Genomic DNA, 22,617 nt, shown 5'->3' with positions numbered 1-22,617 from the left:
GTAATTATCCTTGTCCAGTTCCCAGTCCCAAGGCTGACAGTTTCCCAGAGGAAACGGTGTTAAGGGAACAATGAACAGGAACTGTGCGGAGCAGCTTTTCTGTCACGGACTAAATGATATAGTGGCTCGTTAAGTTACACATTCATTAAATACATTAAGTTACTTGCATTTTTTTTTTTTTTTTAACAAAATGTCTCAAGTTCCATTTCATAGTCGCAGAACATTGAATTAATTATGAGATTGAGAGAGATTTTTTTTTTTTTTTTTTTAAACGGATGTTTTTAGGATACAGGAAGTTTTCCCTTATCTGTGTAATGAGGAGACAGGAACTCCCCAGGTCAAAAAGCCTTCTTGCATTATTTTAACGCTGAGGTAATTTGTAGCATTAATATTAAACACCAAGTGCTTTAGCCCACACAGCTACAAACCTCAGGTAATGCCTCAGAGTTTTTTTAAGTACTTATGATACTACCTCATATCTATCAATATTTATATCTTGCATTGTTAGTCTAAATGTTGCTGCAAGTCTCCGTCCTAACAAAACACACGACACCTGCATGACTCAACTTGACCGGGTGCGCCCTCTGGTGGTGTGTTGTGATTAGTGTACACTCAGACTCATTGGTGTGGATATGAAGTGTGGAAAAGACTATCAAAATCAGCCTTTATCAGCAACGCAAAAACACAGATGTATATAATTTCTAGGCTTTTAGAAATTTCAAACACATAAAGAACGTGAAAAAAATCTGATACTCAAAGAAGCTAACGGTTATAGCTTTTAATTTTGACTAACAAAATAAGAATTATTGTTCATACGATTATGATGATTGTTATTTGTAGTATCTCATGAATGAGTGGATTATGAGTATGGTTGTTATTGTATAGGCTAGCACGGGCCTAAACTTACATTTATAGTTGATATTAAAACGGCATAAAGGTGTACTTGTACGTATGTGGTGAGGATATGGTCTTTTCTTTTTACTCCATAATGATCGCTAATAGCATTTCTGTGACACCCACCTGTTTTGTTTTTTTCCTGAACTCAATCTCCCACAATCCTCAGTGACACGCAGGAGGGTGACGTATTTGTGCTACGTGTCAGGAAGTTCTGTAGTCAACATGGCGGCTCAGCAGGGTGATGTTGATGAACTCTTCGATGTGAAAAATGCCTACTATATCGGCAGTTATCAACAATGTATTAACGAGGCTCAGAAGGTGAAGGTACGTATCGAACCATTATCAGTCTAATGTTTTGAAATGTGGTGTTTCGTCTTTACCTCTGCTTAACTGCTGCCAACGGCGGTTCCGAGCAACAATGCTAAACATATTAGCCAGTATTTTCGAGAAAATACTTAATTTCTGCCTTCTTATTTACAGCCTTCATCACCAGAGAAGGAGACTGAAAGGGACATGTTTTTGTACAGAGCCTACATAGCTCAGGTAAAACACTCTTAAGTAGAAATGTTATGTGTCGCACTGTGTTCAGTTCCTTGTCATTAGCTGTTAGCTACTGTATGTTCATCTTTGTCACAGAACTTTGCAGACTCTGTTTTGTGCTATTACAGAGGAAGTACGCTGTTGTCCTGGATGACATCAAGGGCAGCTCTCCACCCGAGCTTCAGGCTGTCAGGATGTTTGCTGAGTATATGTCCAGTGAAAGCAAAAGGTGAGAGGATGCATTTGACGTTTTGGTCAACAAAGATAGCACACGGGGCTGAAAGACATGGCTGAAACAAACATACTGTGCTCTTTGTGAATATGCTGTTTAGACAGTAGCTCATTACATTCATCAATTTTTCATCAACAATCAGTATCAAAATTAAACTGAGCACCAAGTATTGCATGCAGTCACATAAGCAAACAGACCTTCTGGAGCGCCTTTGGAACAGAAAGTGGGTGTAAGCGTCTCCAGTATGCACCAGAACCCAACTCTCCACACAATGCTGATGAAAATCATGCTTTTAATGTTTTGACACATTGCCACAGTAGTTTTTTTTTTTTTTTTTTTTTTTTTTCTTTCCAGGTTTTGCTGTTCTTAGCACACCATAGACCTTGGTAGAATAACACATCTAGATGTCTTGCTTGTGCAAAAGGAGGGGGTTTACAGTCACAGTTTCATGCTAAAGATGCTGTTTGATGTTGTTAGAAATACTTGGGCTGTGCTCTCCTGAAACATCAATATATCACTGGGCTGTAGCCTCTACAGCTCTCAAAGTGATTGCAAATTAAACAGCCTCTCTGGCTGCTTGTCTTTTCTTTTGCTCTCGTAACTGATTGTGATTCAAGGACTCTCTTGAGTTTACAGTCCTTATTATCTGAATGACTTCCCCACTGCTGCCTATTTCCTCCCTCAGGGATGCTATTGTTGCTGATCTAGACAAGAAGATGGCAAAGAGTGTGGATGCTGCCAACACCACCTTCCTAGTCATGGCTGCTTCCATCTACTACCATGAGATGAACACTGATGCTGCTCTCAGGACTCTGCATCAGGGAGAAAGCCTGGAGTGGTAAGAGGGGATCAAGATTTTACTTAAAAAAAAAAAAGTCTCAGTTTCAAATAAATATATCAGCAAAGAAAATAAAAAATACTCTTGCCATCTACAATATAATGTAAAATTATAATATAAATATAAGAATGACTATGATTATTACCAGATTATAATTATTGCAACATGAAGTAGAGGGTTGTTTATAAACTGTGGCTTCCACAACCTTTTTGTTAAATTAAAGTTTCAGCTTCTACATCTGCTCCACAAAACTCTGTTATAAGGCTGTTTTCATTTTGAAGGCAACAGCCTGACACTGACCAAGCTGACCTGAACATTTGTTTATTTTTCAGCATGGCCATGACCATTCAGGTCTTGCTGAGTCTGGATCGTGTTGACCTGGCGAGGTATGGCAAAACAGTTACTTTGCATTGAATTGGTAGGTCAGCTTTGTTATTTGAGGGCACATGCGAAACTGACAGTGGATATATTCTTTATTGTAAACTCATAAAATTTACAGTATGTATGTCTAAATCTGGACCTGTGCCATAAAAAGAGACTTTGCATACACAAAAGTATATACTGTGTCTTTGAAATGGGACCATGTTCCTCTAATAAGGATGGCATTATATTCATGTCATTGACAGGAAAGAGCTGAAGAAGATGCAGGAGCAGGATGAGGATGCTACTTTAACTCAGCTGTCCACTGCCTGGGTTAATATTGCTGTGGTGAGGAGACCTGCACTCAGTTACATTTGCATAATATCAACAGTATACACATAGTTGATTTATAAATAAAAGCTCTATCACAAATGAAACCCTATGTACATAATATGTTCTACATGTACACCTAGTTAATGAAAACACATACTCATCGCATTATCAGCATCCACATTGTGTTGATCACTGACGCATTTAATTGCATTCTGCTTGTTCCAGGGTGGAGAGAAGCTGCAGGATGCTTACTACATTTTCCAGGAGATGTCAGACAAGTACTCATCTACACTGCTGCTCCTCAACGGGCAGGCGGCCTGTTACATGGCTCAGAACAAGTGGGAGGAGGCTGAGGGAGTGCTACAGGAGGCACTTGACAAGGTTAGATGACACTAGTTTGTATATAGCTCTCTTGTTTTGCCTCTTCATCGCTCATTACTTGTATATACATGCACAGTTTTTTTCAGTTAAAGCGCTCAGTGGCTTGTGTCTGAGGCTGGTGTTGCTTTCATATCTATGAAGCCCTACGATTCATGAACAAAAGCAGTGTGGTTTGCAAATACAAAACAGCATTAACACATGAATGCATTTTGTTTTTATCAAACAATTGCACAAAATATTTCTAATCCATCATGCTTCAGAAACAAATACAGCGTACAAAAACATATATTCTACAAAGACTTTTGGCACAATTTTTGTGCTGATTGTGCTGGGGATTTACTGCAGATGGTGCAATGAGTTAATTTAAATGCGATGGGAGGTGAAGCAGTGCAGACTGAACAGCTGAAAACACATTTTATTATAAATATATATGCTGCAGTTAGTTACCGTGGTGTGTTTTATCACACTCCATGTGCTTCCACCTGCTATTGCAATCGATACAAATGTCAGGTCTTGTGCTGCGTCTGTGTTTTTCATGACATTTCCTGCTCCTTGTCATAAATTGCTTTCCAAATTATTTTAGGTTGAGCAAATCTTAAAAAAAGAGGGCAGAGACATTGTCTTCTGGAGATTTTTCTGTTAGAAATGTTTCCTCAGTGAGAAATGTTAGGAATATGACATTCCTCACTGTTTCACCAACTTTTTTACATGATGACGAAACACAATTTGAACGAGCTAATCTGAACTTCCCCTCAGTTTTATGTGACAAAATAAAATATTGATCATTGTGAAATGTTAAAGTTTGTGGGTGAATCCAGTTTGTGTAAACCATGTGGCATTCAGGAGCAGCAGTGTGGTCAGCCAGTAAGTAGTAGTTCATAAAATATTCTGTTGTTCTTCAGAAGGCCTGTTTCATTTAGGGGACGTACGATTTACTGATAACCAAAGAAATGGTGAAACCAAACAACCTTGAGTGAAAGAAAGCCACCAATGTGTCACAAAACATTTTAAAGTAATGAGGCTGTTATTTTTAATAGCATTAATATATAAGCTCTGATACCACAGATCACCAGATGTTTCCTGTTCTGGTTCTCTTCAACAACATAATGTGAGATTACAAAATCTTCAACTTCTCCCATTGCAACAGCAGATGGCACCACACACTCGTCTGTAGTCCACAGTTATTGTACTGTGTCCATAACAAGATCGACTGGTGCACACTGTTGAAAGATATGCACTTCACAGTGGTGTTGTTTTGTCTATTTTAAGGTTTTTCATACAGTTTAAATGTTGAATGTAAGCTGCTCTGTCTCACCTTTGTGAATGCTGCAGCTTTCTGTCTCAGTGCGTTGTGAATGGATGCGATGTGTGCCTTGACCTCTCAGGTCTGTTTTTGTGTTTAAAGCTGTACGAGCACAGTTACGTTTATTGTAAAAACCAGACATGAGTTAACCAGACTCTTACATGGATTTGTGGAAACAAAGCTTTGTATTCCTACACAGGGCAGGCCTTTCAATGATGACTGGATTGGCCCAGCACAACGTTTACTGGTTGAATTATTACAAAGTGATGGTTACCCATTGATGTTATCTTCGGCTAAATGGACAGAACATAACAAGAGTACAATGTGACTTGACATGAATGTCAGTGCTCTCAATGAAAACCAGACAAATTTTTTTTAATGGTGAGAAGTGGAATAATTGAAAAGAAAAGATAAACCAAAGTTACAGTATTTCACACATAGATGTAGAAATACACACATCTGGAGCACCTTTGACTGAAATACTGCGCAACACCTACCTGCACCACCTTGTCGTCTGCTGTAGTTGTGATCTAGAAAATGAAAGTCATTTCATTCAGTTATTCATCTCATTAAGTGACACGAAACATTTCACTGTCTTGTCTCCACTTTGGTTTTTCTATTGCTGTCCAGTTTGCTTTGTGAGAATGACTCCCTGTCCATCTGTCTTTGTCTGTTTCCCCCTTCAGGACAGCAGTCACCCTGAGACGTTGATCAACCTCATAGTGCTGACCCAGCACCTGGGCAAAGCTCCTGAGGTGAGACTTTGAACCCAAAGCTGTTAATAAAAGCGACGCTTCAACAGCCGTCAGTTTAGCAGTTTCCTATAGACAAACTCGTCCTCGGTCAAAGAGAACTTGAGAAATCTTTTTCCAATAACATTCTGCGCTTAGAGTGCAAGATGCTCCCCTCAGCAATTTTATGCGTGTTTGCTTTGATTAAACCAGACGAAAGCATTCAACCAAGCAGTTCCTTGATTGCGTTTGTCTTCTATCATGAAAAGTATCATCTAAGCACTTCTGTGCTGGGTGTTATTTGTACGCCCTGACACTCAGTTCATCGTCAGTTCATACGATAAAGGCTCAATTATCTGTCGTAAGTGTGATGAACTTGATAATGCGCTGACCATTGACTTGAGCCACCATTAAAAAGTTTCCAGCTGTGATAACCGCTGATTAGCACATTTCACTCAAGGTTAACAGCAATTCCACACATCCTTTTTGCTAACAAGCCTAATCCTCAGGTAGTACAGAGTGACTTATGAATGGGTCTGACTATGATAGATCAGTGTTTCCCACAGGATTTTGAGAGTCTGGTGGGTGGACCTCAGACCCTCGAGGGGGGTCCGGGTTCATGCTCCCACAGAAGAAAACTTTGAACATTTTTAAGCAAAATGCATCAATCTGGTGCACTTTGAAAGTAGGGTTAGGGTTAAGTAAACAATTGAATCTATTTAAACACACTGGTTGTATGGATTTGAACAGTGATGACACACAAAAAAGTGGTCAACAAGACAGAGTTTAACAAAGTTCACAAATTGTCACAAATACAACATTGACTAGAGCATACAATGTAGGAATGAAACAAAAGGGGTTACTTGCCAACTAATCAGTAGTAGCAACAGGGCGGTGTGTACAAAGGGCAGGCACAGTGCAAGCGAATGACCTGCACTTACTGGGAATTCCTTGTTATCAATGGTAACTTCTGCAATAATGCTGTCTGTTTGCTGTAGTGCATTGCTAATTAGAAAATTGTATTTGGACTACTGGATAACTGTAGTGGATACTGTCACACTAGTGAACAATGCCTCAAACGATGTTGCTGGGGGCTTCAGAGTGAGAGATGCTTTGCTTAAGCAATGGCACAAAACACACCGTTTGACATCGTCTGTGTTATTATGAGAAGTGTAAAAATGTTTCCGGTTCATCATGAAATTGTCAGGACAAATGAGTATTTAATGGGAAACACTGCATAGATGTTAAGATATTGTTAATCGTCTTTATTGGCTGCATCTCTGCTCTGTGAACGGGATAATGTTTATTTTCTGCCTGGTCGCTCTCATCATTACTCGGGCCTGAAAATCTCACAAGGGCAAAGCTATTTGAGCACCATTTGAACAACTGTACAAAGATCAGCATCAGAAATGCAGAAGTCTCTCATGTGGAAAAAACAAAATAAACACAACTGTTTTCAGACTCTTTGCTGTTGACAAGCCTTCATAAGCTTTAGTGTTTTATAGGTTGTAAAGTCACAGCTTTTCAGAGCCTTTAACACTGCATACGATGTTTCTTGGGGGGTGTTATTAACCAATGTCAATTTACATCTGTCCTCAGGTAACCAATCGGTACCTCTCTCAGCTGAAAGATGCACACAGAGCCCATCCATTCCTCAAAGACTACATAGCTAAGGTAACTTGCTTATGTCTGCATTTGTGATTTCATACTTGTCATCCTCGAGCATGCCTCTGACCTGTTGCCAGGGCGATTTAGGTTCACAAGATCCGCTCAGTTGTTAACAAATCTTGACTCGGTTATAATTCAATTACTTGGCTCGGATGTTTTCATAGTTGGGCAGCAGGTGTCCTTGGAGCGAAGTCAATGAGAGCGTTGGACTCTGAAGCTTTAGCCTTTGCCACACATTTTGTTGCAATTACGCTGGAGTGCAGATGTAAATAAACATACTTAAACTGGGTTATTCGGTTGCGAAACAAACCATGCGATGCACAGCTGTTCCACGGTCAACTGTTTTTTTCCTGGTGTTGAACTGTTTCCTCTGCTCTTTGTTTTCCTGCAGGAGAATGAATTTGACAGACTAGTGATGCAGTATGCTCCCACCGCCACGGCATAAGACATCTGCTTTTGCTGAGACACCGCAACAATGGACTTCAGTATAACACCATGAAATGTCAACAGTCTCTTTCTCTCTCTAACCTGCAGACCTGTATTTGTTTTGATATTTTTACTTGTGTTATTTAAACCAGACCAGAAGTCATCGTTTCTCTTGGGTGCAGATGAAACATGTCTGGCTTAGTATCCATGCTTTATAAATTTGCGTTTCTCCTATGGAATGAACACATCTGTTTAAATAAGCATTCCTTCGAAATGGTAATAAATGTTCAATATCTGTGTTGTGTTTGCAGTGTGGTTTTGTGGGGGGGGGAAAAACAGATGGGGCTCTGCATACAAACACTATTCATTTAAACCAAAGAAATCCATTTTGAAGCCGTTCTCGGTGCTTTCTGACTCATTTGTATGATGTAAATGTCTTGTGTGTTGAACTTGACTGCACTGTCTCTTTAAGTCATCCTTTTTAACTCTCAGCGGTTCGAGCAGAGGGTTCAAATGGAAGATAGCGGCCCTTATTACGTCACGCCCCTCGCCCTTTTTTTCTGCTTTTCGTATAAACGTACGCTGTCCTCTTTTTGACGTACCAGTTGATTCCCATTGAAAGCGAAACGCGACTTGTCAGAACGCGGCCGTGAACACGTTGACCAGCGCACAGCTGCGGCAGCCCTGGCGGGGGAGAAGACGGAGAGACGACAGCCTCCTCGTAGGACAATATTCTTCTTATTCATCCTTTTCTCTCCGCTGGAATAACTTGACTTCGTGTGAGATTTGCCGGTTCGTCTGGAATCCGCTGTTCTAACGGTACAGAGACGTTATATAAGGCGAATAACGGACAGAGATGAGACCGTACGTACGTTACAGTATAGCGGCACAATAATCGCATGAGCTGGCTGGGCTCGGCGCTGGAAAGGCGACAGAAACGGCCGACCTCGAGTTGAATTCGTGTGTGTATGTGTGCTACATCACGTTTTAGCTTAATTAATTCAAGTAGCTAGCTAGCTTGGAAGCCGCTGCCAATGCTGGCCCATTCACTATTGTGTGCGTATGATTTAACTTAGCTAGGCGGCTAACCAGGACGCGCAGCTGCCGCCGATGAGCCCGTGTGCGTAGCGGAATGATGAGCAGAAGAAACCTCCACCCGACAGGCGCAAAGAGCTCAGATTAATTACCCAAACCCTATTTAATAACTGGTTTGTGTGATTATCAGATACACCCACACAGCCGATGTGTCTGGTCCGACCTGGTGGGCCCTGCTATCATTCATAAAAGTATCCTGAACGCGAAGAAAGGGCCCATGTCTTAACTTGGAAGACAAAGAATTAGGCTACAGGGGAGGTTAAGCTGGCTAGATAAGCTTGTTTTAGCGTTTTTAGGTGAGCTAGCAAGCTGGTTGACGGATTAGTCACACCGTCTGGACTGTACTGCTCCTCTGCATTCCCTCCGTCCCTCAGTTGGAGTATTTTTATTTTTATTTTTTTCTGGTTTCCACGTTCTGGTCCACTCTGCGCAGCACCACGATGAGCAGTCACACCGGGGACGGCGGGCCGGTGGAAGTGGAGCCTATGCCGGGATACTTGGAACTCATCACCAGAGCCTCCACCGTTATGCTGGGCGCATGGAGAGACTGTAGTACTTGCGGTCTGGAGCTCTCCAAACGGACTCTCCTGGATAACGCGTACATTACCGTGACCGAAGTCGTCCTGTTCTTCTTTTGCGCCTTTTTGTGGACGCAGGTCAGGCGGGGACTGACAGAAAGTCTGTTTAAGGTGAGTGACACACAATCACAACGCACACTGACCCCCCAGCTCCATGAAAGTATTTCATCTACATCCTTAATTAATAGGTTTAGTGGCTTATTCCTCTAATTAGAGCCCCAGCACTGCACAAGCGTGGCCTCTGAGCCCCCCATCCGTCAGGAGCTGTTCCTGTGCTCTGAGCAGGCAAGACACGGGCTGAACGTGGGGCAGTGGGAGAGAGCGAGTGACACATGTTAACAAATATTAGATGTTGCAGTTGTAGGTTTAAGATACAGACAGCACACACTCTTATCTGTATTTGTGCTGGGCAAACATTAGAGCTGAACAAGTGTGAAGAATTATGAAATTGTGTTCAAAGATTCCCATTTTGGGGAGCAGTGTTTGGTAGGTTTTAGCTCACATACCGACAGGAATGGGTATTTCATCACTCTTCATTGTAATGAAGTGTATTTCACAGTTAGAAATGCTGTCTAACCAACCCAAACAGACAGACAGACCTGGAGGACTAAAACCAGAGAGCTGCATCTTCATCTTGCATCTTTTTCCTCCCTGGTAATCTGGTAGCACATTGCAGATGTTTTTGTGACAGCCAGTTTTACATACATACAAAAAATGCACCTCAGGATCTATTTTCTGTCAGTGCTTTTTCTTTTTTCTTAACATGAAATATGCTCGCTGAATACAATCCAAACATTGCTATTCCATTTTGTCCATTTGTAAGAGTCATTATAATCCTGAAGCTTTTAGATTTCTGTTAGTGCTTTTAGGTACTTCTTGGGACATGGCAGGAAGGTCATTAATTGCAATTATTTCAAATTGCAAGTGGTGCCGGCTTCCTAGCATCACCTTCCCCCCTCCCGCTTTCTCTCTCACACACATAAACCATCACTTGCGCTCATTGGTTTGCAACATTGCCCACAATGGGCTAATACACCCAGAGATGTTACACAAAGGAATGGTTACCTCAGTTTAAATGGTACGATATTGCTTATTGTCATTCTATTAATGGCTTTAGTTTTGGAAAGGAGATCAACAGATGCATGCTGCTACAGTGGAGTAGAAAATCATGGCCTCCTGTAGTTACCTGAGGATGTGCACTTACAACACAGCAGTGTCTCTAAAAGCAGCATTACGTTTCTTACCACGACATGTCACTCAGAGGCCAGACGCTCAGGCTGTGCTCTGACAGACTGGCCCTATGCCCAGGTCTCCTATATTCTCTTCAATCAGTCAAATCCCGAGTAACTCCACCCAGTTGGTGTTGCCAGAGAGAGGCCCTTCTCTACAGATAGCCTGGATGCGGCTCAGGGCTCATTATTTTGCCATGATTGTGGGTTGGGGGTGGAGTGTCTGTACGGATGCTATGATGATGATGCTACAGCATTGTACTTCAGGGCCCCATGTGTAAAGCCAGATGTGGCCCAAGAATGCAAAGAATGGGGCCTGTTTTCCCCTTCTATGTTATGTATATGTGTCTCAGAATGTGACTCACTGACTCCTATGGAAATGTATGGGAAGGACCCCATTTAAGGCCTGGATACTATAAGGGCTGTGAAGGATGAGGTGAGATTTTTAATGTCGAGTGACTTGAAAATGTGTGTCAGCATGCCCTTGGCTATTTAGTGCATGTGTAATACCACCTTTGCAGTGCTTACATTAGGGATGAAGAGGATGGGTTCAGTGTTAGGTCAGCCGTACTGAGGTAATGCAATACAAATATTGCTGTTATGCATCACCAAAGCTGAAGTTGGCTGTCAGAAGAGTACAGCTACATTATCTGAGGTCTTGTTTGAGCACAGCAAATTGCACAAACTTGAACAAAACAGGATGTTTTCCTACTTGTAATGCTGTACGTTAAGCAAACCACAGCGTATTTAATATCGTGTCAGTAATGATTGAATATGTGGTTTTCACAGTGTTGAAGTACACAATTACTATGGGCTCTGATGTGGAGTAAAGTGGCTGAGCTCCCATACAGTATGAGTACACATATTTAATTAGGTCCAGAGAATGATGAAACCCCATGCACATTAATTGTTAGCTGAGACATCAGTGGACAAAGCAGTGTACACCACGGGTGGGGGACCTGTTTCCTAACAACTTTCATAACATCGTTTTCGCAGTGGTGGCACACAATTTCAGATGGTAGTGGTGATGATGATGATGTTATTTGAGGCGGGTTTTCCAGGTTTAGGTCAGTCAGTTTTGAGTGGAGCTGAGTCTTTGCAGAATCGGCTTGAAAAGAGCTGCTCACAGTAGCAGGTCGTTGCTTTGCAGCTCAATGACGCCACGTTGTAGCTTGTCAGGCACATTCCACTTTAATAAATAGGTTTTGGTCCTTTTGTTTACTTTTCATCTCCTGTAACCTCTCACCAAATGCCTGACGGAGCTTTCACACTCATCAACATATTCACACGTCACAACAGACTTTTGTTCTTGCAGAGCAGGAAAATGCACAGTGTTTCCTCTTTCCAGTTGCACTTGCTTAAATTTCCCTTCAAATGATTTCACATTTGAAAGCAGAGAGCTGAGAAGCTTTCTGAAGGTTCATATCTGTGAATTATCCCTGACAAAGTGACACTTTGGAACAGTTTTACTTTGTCTGGTGCTAGCAGCTCCACAGCAGCAACAAGGCACTCCTTCACAAATTCTTCTTCTGAATGAGGTTTTAGCTTCTTAGCTAGTAGCTTGGTCACCACAAAACTTGCCTGCAGAACACCATCTCTGTCTCAGTGTGGTCTGGGAGCATTAACCTTTTCCAAAAGCATTTGTCCCTGCAGCTCATCCAGTTTAGCATGTTTCAAGCTGTGATGACTCTTGAGATTGGCCTTTTTCATCACTGCGAGGGCGTCCTCACAAACTAACTTAGACATACTGGTTTATCTTTTAGTTCAACCACAAACTTGTCGTTTGTCCATTTCTCTTGGAAAGCACGACACTCTGCATCTACTCTAAAGGCACCATGATGCATTAACGTGATATCAGCCGCTCTGTGTGTGTTGCATTCAGGGATCACTCAGGAGAGCGTGTTCGTCTACTATTCTGTTATTTTCTTTATTGCTGAAAGAAAGTAATTGCTTTTTTGTATTTGTGAATTGTCTCATGGGTCAGATTGAACGGTCTCATGTGGCGTCTACGACCATGAGGCCAGATGTTCCTCCTCCCTGGTGTAATCATATCCTGTTGTGATCTTCACAAGATACATGTTTCGTTGAAGACTATGATGATGTGATGTGACATGAGAGAAATGAATGAAATGAACTTCATTTATGGACCTAAAGAAATTACATATACATCAATACAGCTGTACGTTTTTATATTCTTCATTCTCAATGAATTTGCTCACATGTTCTATTTCTTGTTGATGTGCAATGATTAGGCAATTAGTTGTTAGTATTAGTCAATAAATCTGCATCTATTCTGATAATGAACACTAATTAATCCAAAAATCAGAACCTTAAGATTAATTTGTTAGCTGCAGCTCTAATTTGTTGTCTTAAATCAAGTCCTACTTGCAGAAGTCGATACTGAATTTTAAAACACATCTGCTACAAGGGCAGATGGATAAAAATAATTAGTTTCCTGTTACTTACAGTACTCTCAGTCATGTTTGAAGAATGAAAGTTGACCCACTTAATATCTCAATTTACTCTGGTCTGCATTTTCCACTCAACAGTCACATTCAAGATATGAAAACAGTCTGAGCGATTTTTATTTGGAGTCTGTTGTATGTTTTAGGTTGCTATAGTCAGCCAGTAGCACCACGATAACAGCGAGCAAACCTTGTTACAATGTGTTACCTAAACAAGTGTGAGACTCATACCTTCTGGTAGAACCCACTCACTGTCAAAGGAGTTTACTCTGGGCTTTCTTAAAGAGATATCCAGTCTTCTGCACTTTGGGAAGATTTGTATTCACAGCATACAACCAGACATAAGATTGTGGATGGACTCGGGTTGGACGATGTCCACAGTGAAACATAAAGATGACAGGATTGTGTGTGTGTTTGTACTCCTATAAAGGTACTCAAATTTTTATTTTATTTATAATTTTCATATACTTTTTATATGTAATAAATCAGCAAAAGTTTCCTTTGTTTGACAGGTGTATCGTTACTTCATGATTGCTCGACGTTGTAGTCTCGTCTTTGAGTTCACTCCGTAGATAAGATTTATTGCTCAGTTTTCGGTTTCACACCCTGATTTACTTGGGTGGGTGCAAACCAGATATATTTAAAAGTAATTTTGCGCCTACATTAAAACATGCTTTCACTGAGTTGTAAATAGTGTGATTAAATGAGCAGTTTTACCTTTAGTAAATCAGGTGCAAGTAGCTATTCTAATAATTCATGAATAAACCCATCTTTCATTTTTGTGCTCCTTGGCTGATACCCCCGTTAAAATATATTCTGCAGTCATCAGTTTCAAGGCACTAAATGTTTTAATATATGACTCTTGTTGGAGTTTTACTCACAAAGGTTTTATTGCACTCTCAGGAATTAGATTTTATTCGCCAAAGTGAAAATGTGCTCACATTTGGCACTTGGTATGTGTTGATTTCGGACCATGGATATGTGTGATAGTGTGTGTTTGGCAGGGTGTGCACTGGCGTTTATATGAACCAATGGGGTTGGGGGGCAGCTTTTAAATCACAGTGTTATGATCGTAGAGGGCTCAGCAGTGGATGGCTATCATCATGCATTGGTTCAACCGAGGAAGGACCCTTGTTTTTAGGGTAAATGAACCCCATGAACAAGGTCAGAATTACAAACCTAGAGGTTGGATGAACCGTCTTCCCTTTTGTACCTGTCAACCTTTCTGTGTTAATGTTAAGCTGACGAGGGAAACCAGGTTCCACATGGTGCCATCATTTCACATGTCAGTGAGCATGCTGTTGGGTGAGGTAAGGCGAGCGCGTTGGGGGTGGGGGTGGCTCCCATGCACAGTGCTGCATGGTGGAGTCAGTAGTTTTCGTCATGTTTCACTTTTGGTTTGGTGCTTCACTGTACGAGTTTGAGCAACACCTGCTGTATTCAGGTTCAATCAAACACAGCTTATTGATAAGCCACTTGAGCTCTACTGTTACATAAAGACGCTGCGGTGCATCATAATCTCCTGACTCATCCATTGGCACTGCTGACATCAGCATTTTAAGATTCAAACAAAAGTATGTGACCTTTAAGTGTGAAAAGCTTAACATTTATTTGAGGGAAACTTGTTGAGAAATGTCTTCACTCTGCTGTTATGAACCGTCTTCTGTGGAAAATAGTTGTCTTTTTACTATCACGTGACACTTGCAAGTGTGAAAGTAACTACTGCTTCCTCATTGTTTTTTTAACTTCACTCTGCACTCCGCATCTGTCAAAGCTTTACGTCTCTCTATGCTTCCGTGATTCAAATGTTGGTGTGGTTTATGTAATGTGAGTTGCAACAATGTGTGCATGTGTGTTCGTGTTTATGAGCAGGCGATGTTTCAGATACATATGTTTGTGTTTGCACACTTTTTGTCAGTCAAAAGCATGCTTTTGCAACTTCCTGTCAGAGGGGATAAATAAACTGAGAAGGAAGGAATGGACAAGAGAAGTGGGGCTGAGGGGTTGTGTCAGGGCCAAGCCTGCTGACTCAGCATGCAGCAGCCAATCATTAACACAATTGCACACACTCCCTCACACATGGATATGTTGGACACACATGCAACTTCCGTCCACTACCTAACTCTTATTTTTATACCCAGCAGCATCAGAGCATGCATTTTGAAAGTGGCAACACTCTAGCTGCTCATTATAGACCAACAAAGCAGCCAGTGGTCAAACCCTCTTTGCAGCAGCAGTTTATAACCTTTCTCATAAATGCCTCTCATTGCCCCTCACACACACACACACACACACACACACACACACACACACACACACACACACTCTGAAGCACTCACTCAAAGAGGAGAGCAGCGGTATGTTTGCCAGCTCCAGCCTCATTGCAGAGCTTATCTCCCTTCATAGAGCCGAGCAACACCTCATCCCCTGCTGTTGTGCAAAATGTGAAAGTGGCCTGAGGTTTGACAAGGTCCCCAACCACAGATCCCAGATCACGTTCCACTAAGCCCCTGCTCGTTGTCGTGCATTAGAGCCGCAGACTGAAACCTGATATTGGATTTGTGGTGAAGGGGAAGTGCTATCCATTCAGCCAAAAGTGCCCACTCAGGTGAAACTTGCTTGTAATTTTGACACTGATTGTGAGCAACTGAAGTTTGGTTATTATTAGTCCTCTCCTCCCCTCTCCCCCACCTCCTCTCCTCTCCTCCCCTCCACTAGCCTCTCCTCTCGTGACTCAGCCATCTAAATTATCATCACATAGCCTTTAAGCGAGCAGCACTTTCACCATCACCTGACACGTGATCTATTGCTCTGTGCGCTTCAGTGTGTCATCCATAATAAATACGGAACACTTATGGCTTCATAAAACTGTCAACCCACTGTTTCATACACAGCGCTTTTGCTTCAGTTAATTAGAATTTGTCACTGTGACTTGGTGATCACTTTTGTTTACCTTTTCGTCAATGTTACACACATACAGTATTTCTGCGTATTTTTACAATATAGCATGCTTCATTTCAGTGCCACAATATGTTTCAAACCTTGTGTTTTTGTAAAAAGTTCAATGGCCTCCTGCACTGATGCTTGGCTTTGTGCAGCACTGGCTGTCTGTTGGATTGATCCAACCTGAAATGCCCTCAGCAACAAACATGTTTACTTTAGGAGCTGCTTGCCATATACTTGCCTTTTGGAAGCATTCGGAAATGTTACATTGACGTTTTGTCAAATTTTCCAAGGTTAGCCAAACAACCATGTTGCAGCATCAGCAAATGTTATTATTTGTTATGGTAGTGATCAGCACTTTGAATCATGCAACAGTTTTTGCACAAAATTTGGCAGAATCATAGAAAACTCTAAACTGTGTTCCCACACGCCTCCTGTCCCACAGCGCCCTGCTAATAAACACTCAGTCCAGAAACGTGGAGACTCTTATGTAGAGCTGAAGCAAGCCGTGGCTTGATTGATTATTTGGTTGACAGAAAAACAATGAGCGATTAGTCTGATAATTGATTAATTGTTTCAGTCATTTTTCAAACAAAAATAGCGAAGTAAAATTCAAATTCTAAGGCTTTTCTGCCTGTTTTTCCAATTGTAAATTAAATATCTTTGGGTTTTGCACTGTTGCTTGAATATTAGAAGACATTTTAAGATTAGATGCTGTGGGGTGTGTGAAGTTGCAACAGGTATTTTTTTCTACATGTTTTCAGACATTCTCCCATCTTGATATATCCCACATTTAACTAGAAGGGCACTTGGCGAGTGCAGACCTCTGCCAAGTGTGGCCAATAGTCCACTCTGAATTGCAAATCTGCAAGTGCAGCCACAATGCATTTCTGGATATGTTCCAAAACCATTAGAATTATTAAGTGTGGTTGTGCCTAATTGAATCCTCATCATCTCATTTTTTTTGCACGCCTAACGTGTAAATATTTCCCAAACTGAACATACATTTGTGAAAAACAGAAATTAGATTTCCATAGCCACACCTTAGTTTTGAGCATTGTTACAGTAAGTGGCGATGTTAACAGATGTACCGGTTCTCCAGTGAAACCACTGAGTGCTTCATAACGACTGCACTCTGTATGAAGTTTGAGCAGCACTGGAGGATTATTGGTACCTGTGAATGTGCATAGTGGTATGAAGTCACTGGATTTCTACAATTGGCTGTATCTATCTGGCTCTATCACTATTGAACTACCGTATGCTGGATTTTAAGATGTATGGAATTCATTGTGTCAGGGCCAAATGCTCTATTTTGCAGTGTCAACGAAAGTGAAGAATAATTTGCGTATTCGCCCCGTCACTCAGATCTGCTCCAAAATTCAGTGGGTTCTTCCTTGGCCCATGCTACACCCTTCCACCAAGTTCCATGAGACAAACCAAACTGAAAACATGACCTCCTTGGCAGAGGTAATGAAACAGTTTTCTTCATAGACCTTTATTTCCTGTAGTATGAACCTGGAGTTGTTCTAGTCCGAAACACAAATCAGACAGCAGCTTTGTCAATTATTCCACTGAAAGAAGAAACAGTGGGAGTGGTTGTGTGTGTCTTTAACATGGTGAATCATCTGCAAAGCAGCCATATGTTCCACCAGCTACAAAGCACGATCGTGAATCAGCTCTGTTTGCTGACTGTGACAGTCAGACTCTCTTCTGGTCAGCTGGAATGTGCTGTGAGGCCTTGACTGCTGCAGAGCTGCTGTGGCCAGCCTCTCAATCTTTTTCCTCTTCCTCTTTTTTTTTCTCTCTCTCTCTGTCTGTGTCACTTACTTGTCTCCAGATAAACAGTGGACAGGCTTTCATTAGACACAAGAACACACTGTCACTATAGGCTTCTTACTTGGCAGCTGTCTCTTTTCTAACAAGGCCACTCTGTGACTGTGTGAAAGCGCAGTAGTCGCAGGAAACCAAACTTCATTTTGTCTGCTCTGCATCACACCCTCTGGCCTCCTGTATATGGCCCGCGAGACTTCTTGATCCAGTCCAAGAGGTAGTTTATAAATCTAAAAAAGCAATAAAGACAGTAACGTGAAATGGTAGACTAAGACATTCTTCTGAGCGGTCTGTGAATGCAACACATGGATCAGTTGATATCAGGTCAGTGCATCATGGCGCCTGTCAACAGGGCATAAGTAGGTGCAATGTTGTGCTTTCCAAGAGAAATGGACAAACGATGATTTTTTTGTTGAAGTAAAGGACAAGCCAGTGTGTCTAAGCTAGTTTGTGAGGATGCGCTCACATTGATGAAAAAAGACAATCTCAGGAGTCATTACAGCTCGAAACATGCTAAACTGGATGAGCCGCACGGACATATGTGCTTGGATAAAGTTAATGCTCTTCAATGGCTAAGAAGCTGAAAGTCCATTCAGAAGGAGAATTTGTGAGGAAGCGCCTTGTTGTAGCTGCAGAGCTGGTAGCACCGAACAAGCTAAAGTTGTTCCAAAGTGTCATGAAGGATTCATGGGGGGAGGGAGAACCTATTGTGGAACTCAGTGACCCTCATGGTGGACATTACCGAGTTCCTCTAATGCCAGAGTCTCAGCTGGAAAGAGGAAACACTCATGTTGTTAAAACGTGTTATGACATCTGAATATGCTGATGAGCGTGCAGAACTCCTTCAGGCATCTGGAGAGAGGTTTCAAGACACGAAAGTAAACAAAAGGAACTCAACATATTTGCTACCCTGTTGAATGTGGAACCAGCTGATGTGTCTGACAACCAAAAACATGCAATCAAGGAGCTGCAAAGCAACAATTTGCTAGTGAGACCTTTTCAGAATTGACTCTTGCTAAGACTCGATCTCGGCTCAAGACTGACTGACCTAAACCAGGACAACCAGCTGCGAGTATCATCACCATCATCACTACCATCTGACACCTCACCAAAGACAAGCAGTTCCAGTCAACACAGAAGTTAGTGTTATATATGTGTTCAATAATTTAGTATGGGCAGGGGCTCTGCCAAGGGGGGGGGCATGATAAGCTTCTCAGATGCTGAGTCTGTGTTAGTGTCATTGTGGAAAAGTGTGGTCCTGGAGACATCTATTGTAGCAGGGACTACCTCATAAGCAGCTTTGAGTACTTTGCCAGGTGTTCATATATCTGTCTGTCTGTGGACACATTTTGTCAACTCAGTTCATGACATGATGGTCTCTAGTTTTCGGGGATTTTAAAGGTCCAGTGTGTAGGATTTAGTGGCATCCAGCGTTGAGGTTGCAGATTGCAAGCAATTAAATAGCCCTCACTTCACCCTTTGGTGGCTAAAGGCCAAAGGCCCTCTCTAGAGTTTGGTTTGTCCATTCTGGGCTACTGTAGAAACATGGCATTGCAACATGGTAGAGTTTGTGGAAGAGGACCTGGTCCCTCTGTGGATAAAAAAGGCTCATTCTAGATAAAGAAAACACAACAGTTCTTATTGTCAGATTATTACACATCAGTAAAAACACAATCATGATTATTATCTTTCATTTATGGAACTAGATCCCTTTAAATCCTAAATACTGGACCTTTCAGGGACCTATTTGCAAGGCATTTTAAAAGGAAAACTTAATGGATATATTAAATGATCAAAGTTAGATTAGTGAAAGTGAGAGCTAGTATAGATACGGGATTACACAGTCTGATTAACCGCACAGGTCTTAAATCCCAATGTGTAGCCATATCAAAGAACACAGCAATGTGTGTGTGCCTTATTCTCAGCTCTAATCTATACCTGAACCAATAACCTAACCTTAATCCAGACGTCCGATCATTATTTAACTCCATTAGTCTGTTAGTGTAATGAGGCCTATCATCAGCCTGAACTGAGCAGCTGTAACGAGAAGATTCTGGCCTTTTTGAGGCACAGACAGACAGACGCATGCGCACACACACATACACACACGTTATCATTTGTGCCATGTGGTGTAAGCAGTGTTAATAGTATTCAACATTACTGGGGAAAGAAAGAAGAAATATGCTTTCATTATTTTTATTTATACATTTATTTTTTACTTAACTATTCCTAGTATCCATGTATTTCCTAATACATCATAAATTAGAAGTGTATCATGTTTTTGAATGAATAAGAGGGACCTAACAGGCAGGTTTCCAGAGCCTGCTTGCCAGATTTGTATTTATTATTCAGCTCCATATGGTGTCAGATATGTCTTTTCTGTTGGTTACATTACAGAAATATGCGACCTTGTTATGACACATTTAAAACAACTCTGAACTGACTATTGAACAGTTGGCCTGTGTATCATCACAAATCACTGCTTTCCATCCCATGTATGCACACTCATTATATTGCCTACTTTGAACTTAGTAAAAACATTGTATGAATAAAATAGACTAGAAAATAGGAATTACAGAGTCATTAATGCACCATAAAAGTCTCAAAATACAAAATAATGATGCATTATCAGTTGATTTTCCCATCTCAGCTCAGTCACCATTGCTGTGCGCTGATGTATGTGTGTGTGTGTATTAAGCTAGCTTTAGATTATCTGTGGGTGGATAATTATGCTGAGCTCATGAACCGCCGCCTGCTGATGGACACATAGATTAGCCTGTTGAAGGCACACACATGCGCTCTTACATACAGTCAGCCCTCATTCTCTCTGTACTGCCACATGGCGTTGGTAGTGCATTATGAATGACAGCCATATGCCTTCTAGCTGTCAGTTTGGACAGGGAGCATCTTGTGTGAACGTCTTCGCTGAGACTCTACCTTTATGCCTCTTATTTTTCCACCGTCTTTCTGTTGCTCGGTCAGAAATATGAGGGTATGAAATAGTGCTGTTTTCCTTCTGCAGTGTGGAGACATCTGTAATGGCAGAGACAGCACTTAAAATAATTACATGGACAGAAATATAAACCATACCACCACACATCACAAGCTTTATTTCGACGAACAACTGCATCAGATAAAGAGCTTACTGTGTGCCACTTGTGTGTGTGTGTGCTGCTGTAGACCGTTCCTGTTTTGTAAGCGTAGAAAAATAATGTTTTGTCCCTGCGGAGCAGACGAATGTATGTATCTTATATCTTTAGGCAAACTATAACCGCGTGGTTATTGGATGAATGTCTATGATATGTGGAAAGAGGTTCACCAATTAGCCAATGTAGAGTTTCTAATTAGCTCAAGACATTCATGTTGATTTTAGTCAGCTGACGATTAAATGTGACTGAGGTGGATGAATACTTCTCGATGTTATCTGGCTTTAGCCTCTCTGAGCTTTTGCTGTAGACACAGATAACGAAGCTAAAGGAATGAAGAAATGAAAACTACAAGTTATATCTCACATCACCAGAGGGTATAATGAAATACGGGGGGCCCAGGAGACTGTTGTGTCGCTGTGTAGTACTCATTATGAAACTGGTGGATGAGGGTAAGTGATGCATAGCAGGTGATCAAAGATTTCTCTGTGTCATTCTTAGGCAGGTGTAATAGTGTATGTGAGTATACTGAATGTTTTGGCTTAATCCTGTCAACGTTCATTTACTGTGATGCTCCAGGGGTTAGTTTGACAATCCAGTTTGGGGTTGTTGTCTCCACTGACAAGAATTGTGACACGTACTGTATGTGCTGGGAAACTATATGCATGCTCTCTCTCACACACACACACACACACACACACACACACACACACACACACACACACCCATTCCTTATTTGAATATTTTGAATACATTAATACAGTAGGAACTGAAACGATCACATGTTAATTTGCACTCAAAATAGGTCTTTGGCCCCTCCCTTGTTGTGACAGCCAGATGAAGTCATGTGTATAATAGCTGCTATACTGTCGTCAGTGTTGTCTGTCTTGAGAACCTTCAAGTAATCAAATTCACGGCTCTTTAAGACTTTTTCATGGTCTACAAACACCTTGAATTTGTTGCATCATAGTTAGATTTTACACTAGTAGATTTTTGTCAGAAGGGGGCCAGAAAATTTGCTTAATGTGGCGATGGTCTGAGCGTGCCAGTGCACTAAAGAGAGCGCTAAAAAGAGCAAAGTCAAATGTCTCTTTTCACATCCCTCCACACATGGCTGCTGCCGACTGTCAGTGATATATGTGGTGGTTTTTTTACTCACTCATGGATGCAAGGTGAGTGCTCATACAGTCACGAACTTACGTGCAAATCAGTTTGCCCAGTGGTGGCGGCGCCTCATCTAATGGTGCGTTTTTAATCAAATGAAGTTGAAATGTTCAGGCAGCCTCTTGGTTCAGCATCAGTATTCCAGCAGTGTTGGACAGGCCATCTGGAGTACCGTGAGTTTTCCTGGTGGGCCAGCAGTCCAACCACATCCATATGGAAAGACAAAACAAACATCACATGCTGTTTGATCCTTAATTACCATGTCAGACTAACAGCTGAACACGTGTTGCCTTCAGGCGTCTGTTGAGAAAAGGAATTTGCGCAGAAATAATCAGTAAAAATGTGGTAAATATGGAATAGTAGGGACTTATTTGACTCATAGTTTGACCCAAAGATGTGTATCATATATGTATCATCCTACATATAAACCAGCAATCTCCCCTACATAACGATTTAGC

General features: G+C 41.4%; 2 protein-coding genes across 3 annotated transcripts in view; both read left to right on the top strand.

Moving 5' to 3' along the window:
- Positions 1–1,058: 1,058 nt before the first annotated feature.
- On the top strand, positions 1,059–8,006 carry cope (COPI coat complex subunit epsilon). Its single transcript, XM_076721577.1, has 10 exons — positions 1,059–1,221; positions 1,378–1,440; positions 1,566–1,666; positions 2,355–2,507; positions 2,840–2,893; positions 3,134–3,215; positions 3,426–3,581; positions 5,571–5,639; positions 7,215–7,289; positions 7,675–8,006. The coding sequence occupies exons 1-10, from the start codon at positions 1,120–1,122 to the stop codon at positions 7,726–7,728; spliced, it is 909 nt and encodes a 302-aa protein (XP_076577692.1). The 5' UTR covers positions 1,059–1,119; the 3' UTR covers positions 7,729–8,006.
- A 177-nt stretch (positions 8,007–8,183) lies between these two features.
- The window catches only part of cers1 (ceramide synthase 1), a 30,129-nt gene continuing 15,695 nt past the window's right edge, over positions 8,184–22,617 (top strand). Inside the window, exons 1-2 of one of the 2 annotated variants that reach the window (XM_076725953.1) lie at positions 8,327–8,528; positions 9,238–9,493. In XM_076725953.1, the coding sequence (XP_076582068.1) occupies positions 9,245–9,493 (249 nt within the window). In that variant the 5' untranslated portion in view covers positions 8,327–8,528; positions 9,238–9,244. Of the gene's footprint in view, positions 9,494–22,617 lie in introns of both variants that reach the window. The other variant, XM_076725952.1, reaches the window with a different exon arrangement.

This window comes from Chaetodon auriga, chromosome 3 (genome assembly GCF_051107435.1).
Source record: "Chaetodon auriga isolate fChaAug3 chromosome 3, fChaAug3.hap1, whole genome shotgun sequence".
In the NCBI taxonomy this organism is placed as follows: Eukaryota; Metazoa; Chordata; class Actinopteri; order Chaetodontiformes; family Chaetodontidae; genus Chaetodon; species Chaetodon auriga.
Note: the sequence above shows the minus strand (reverse complement) of the source record. Positions and strands in the feature narration are given on the sequence as shown.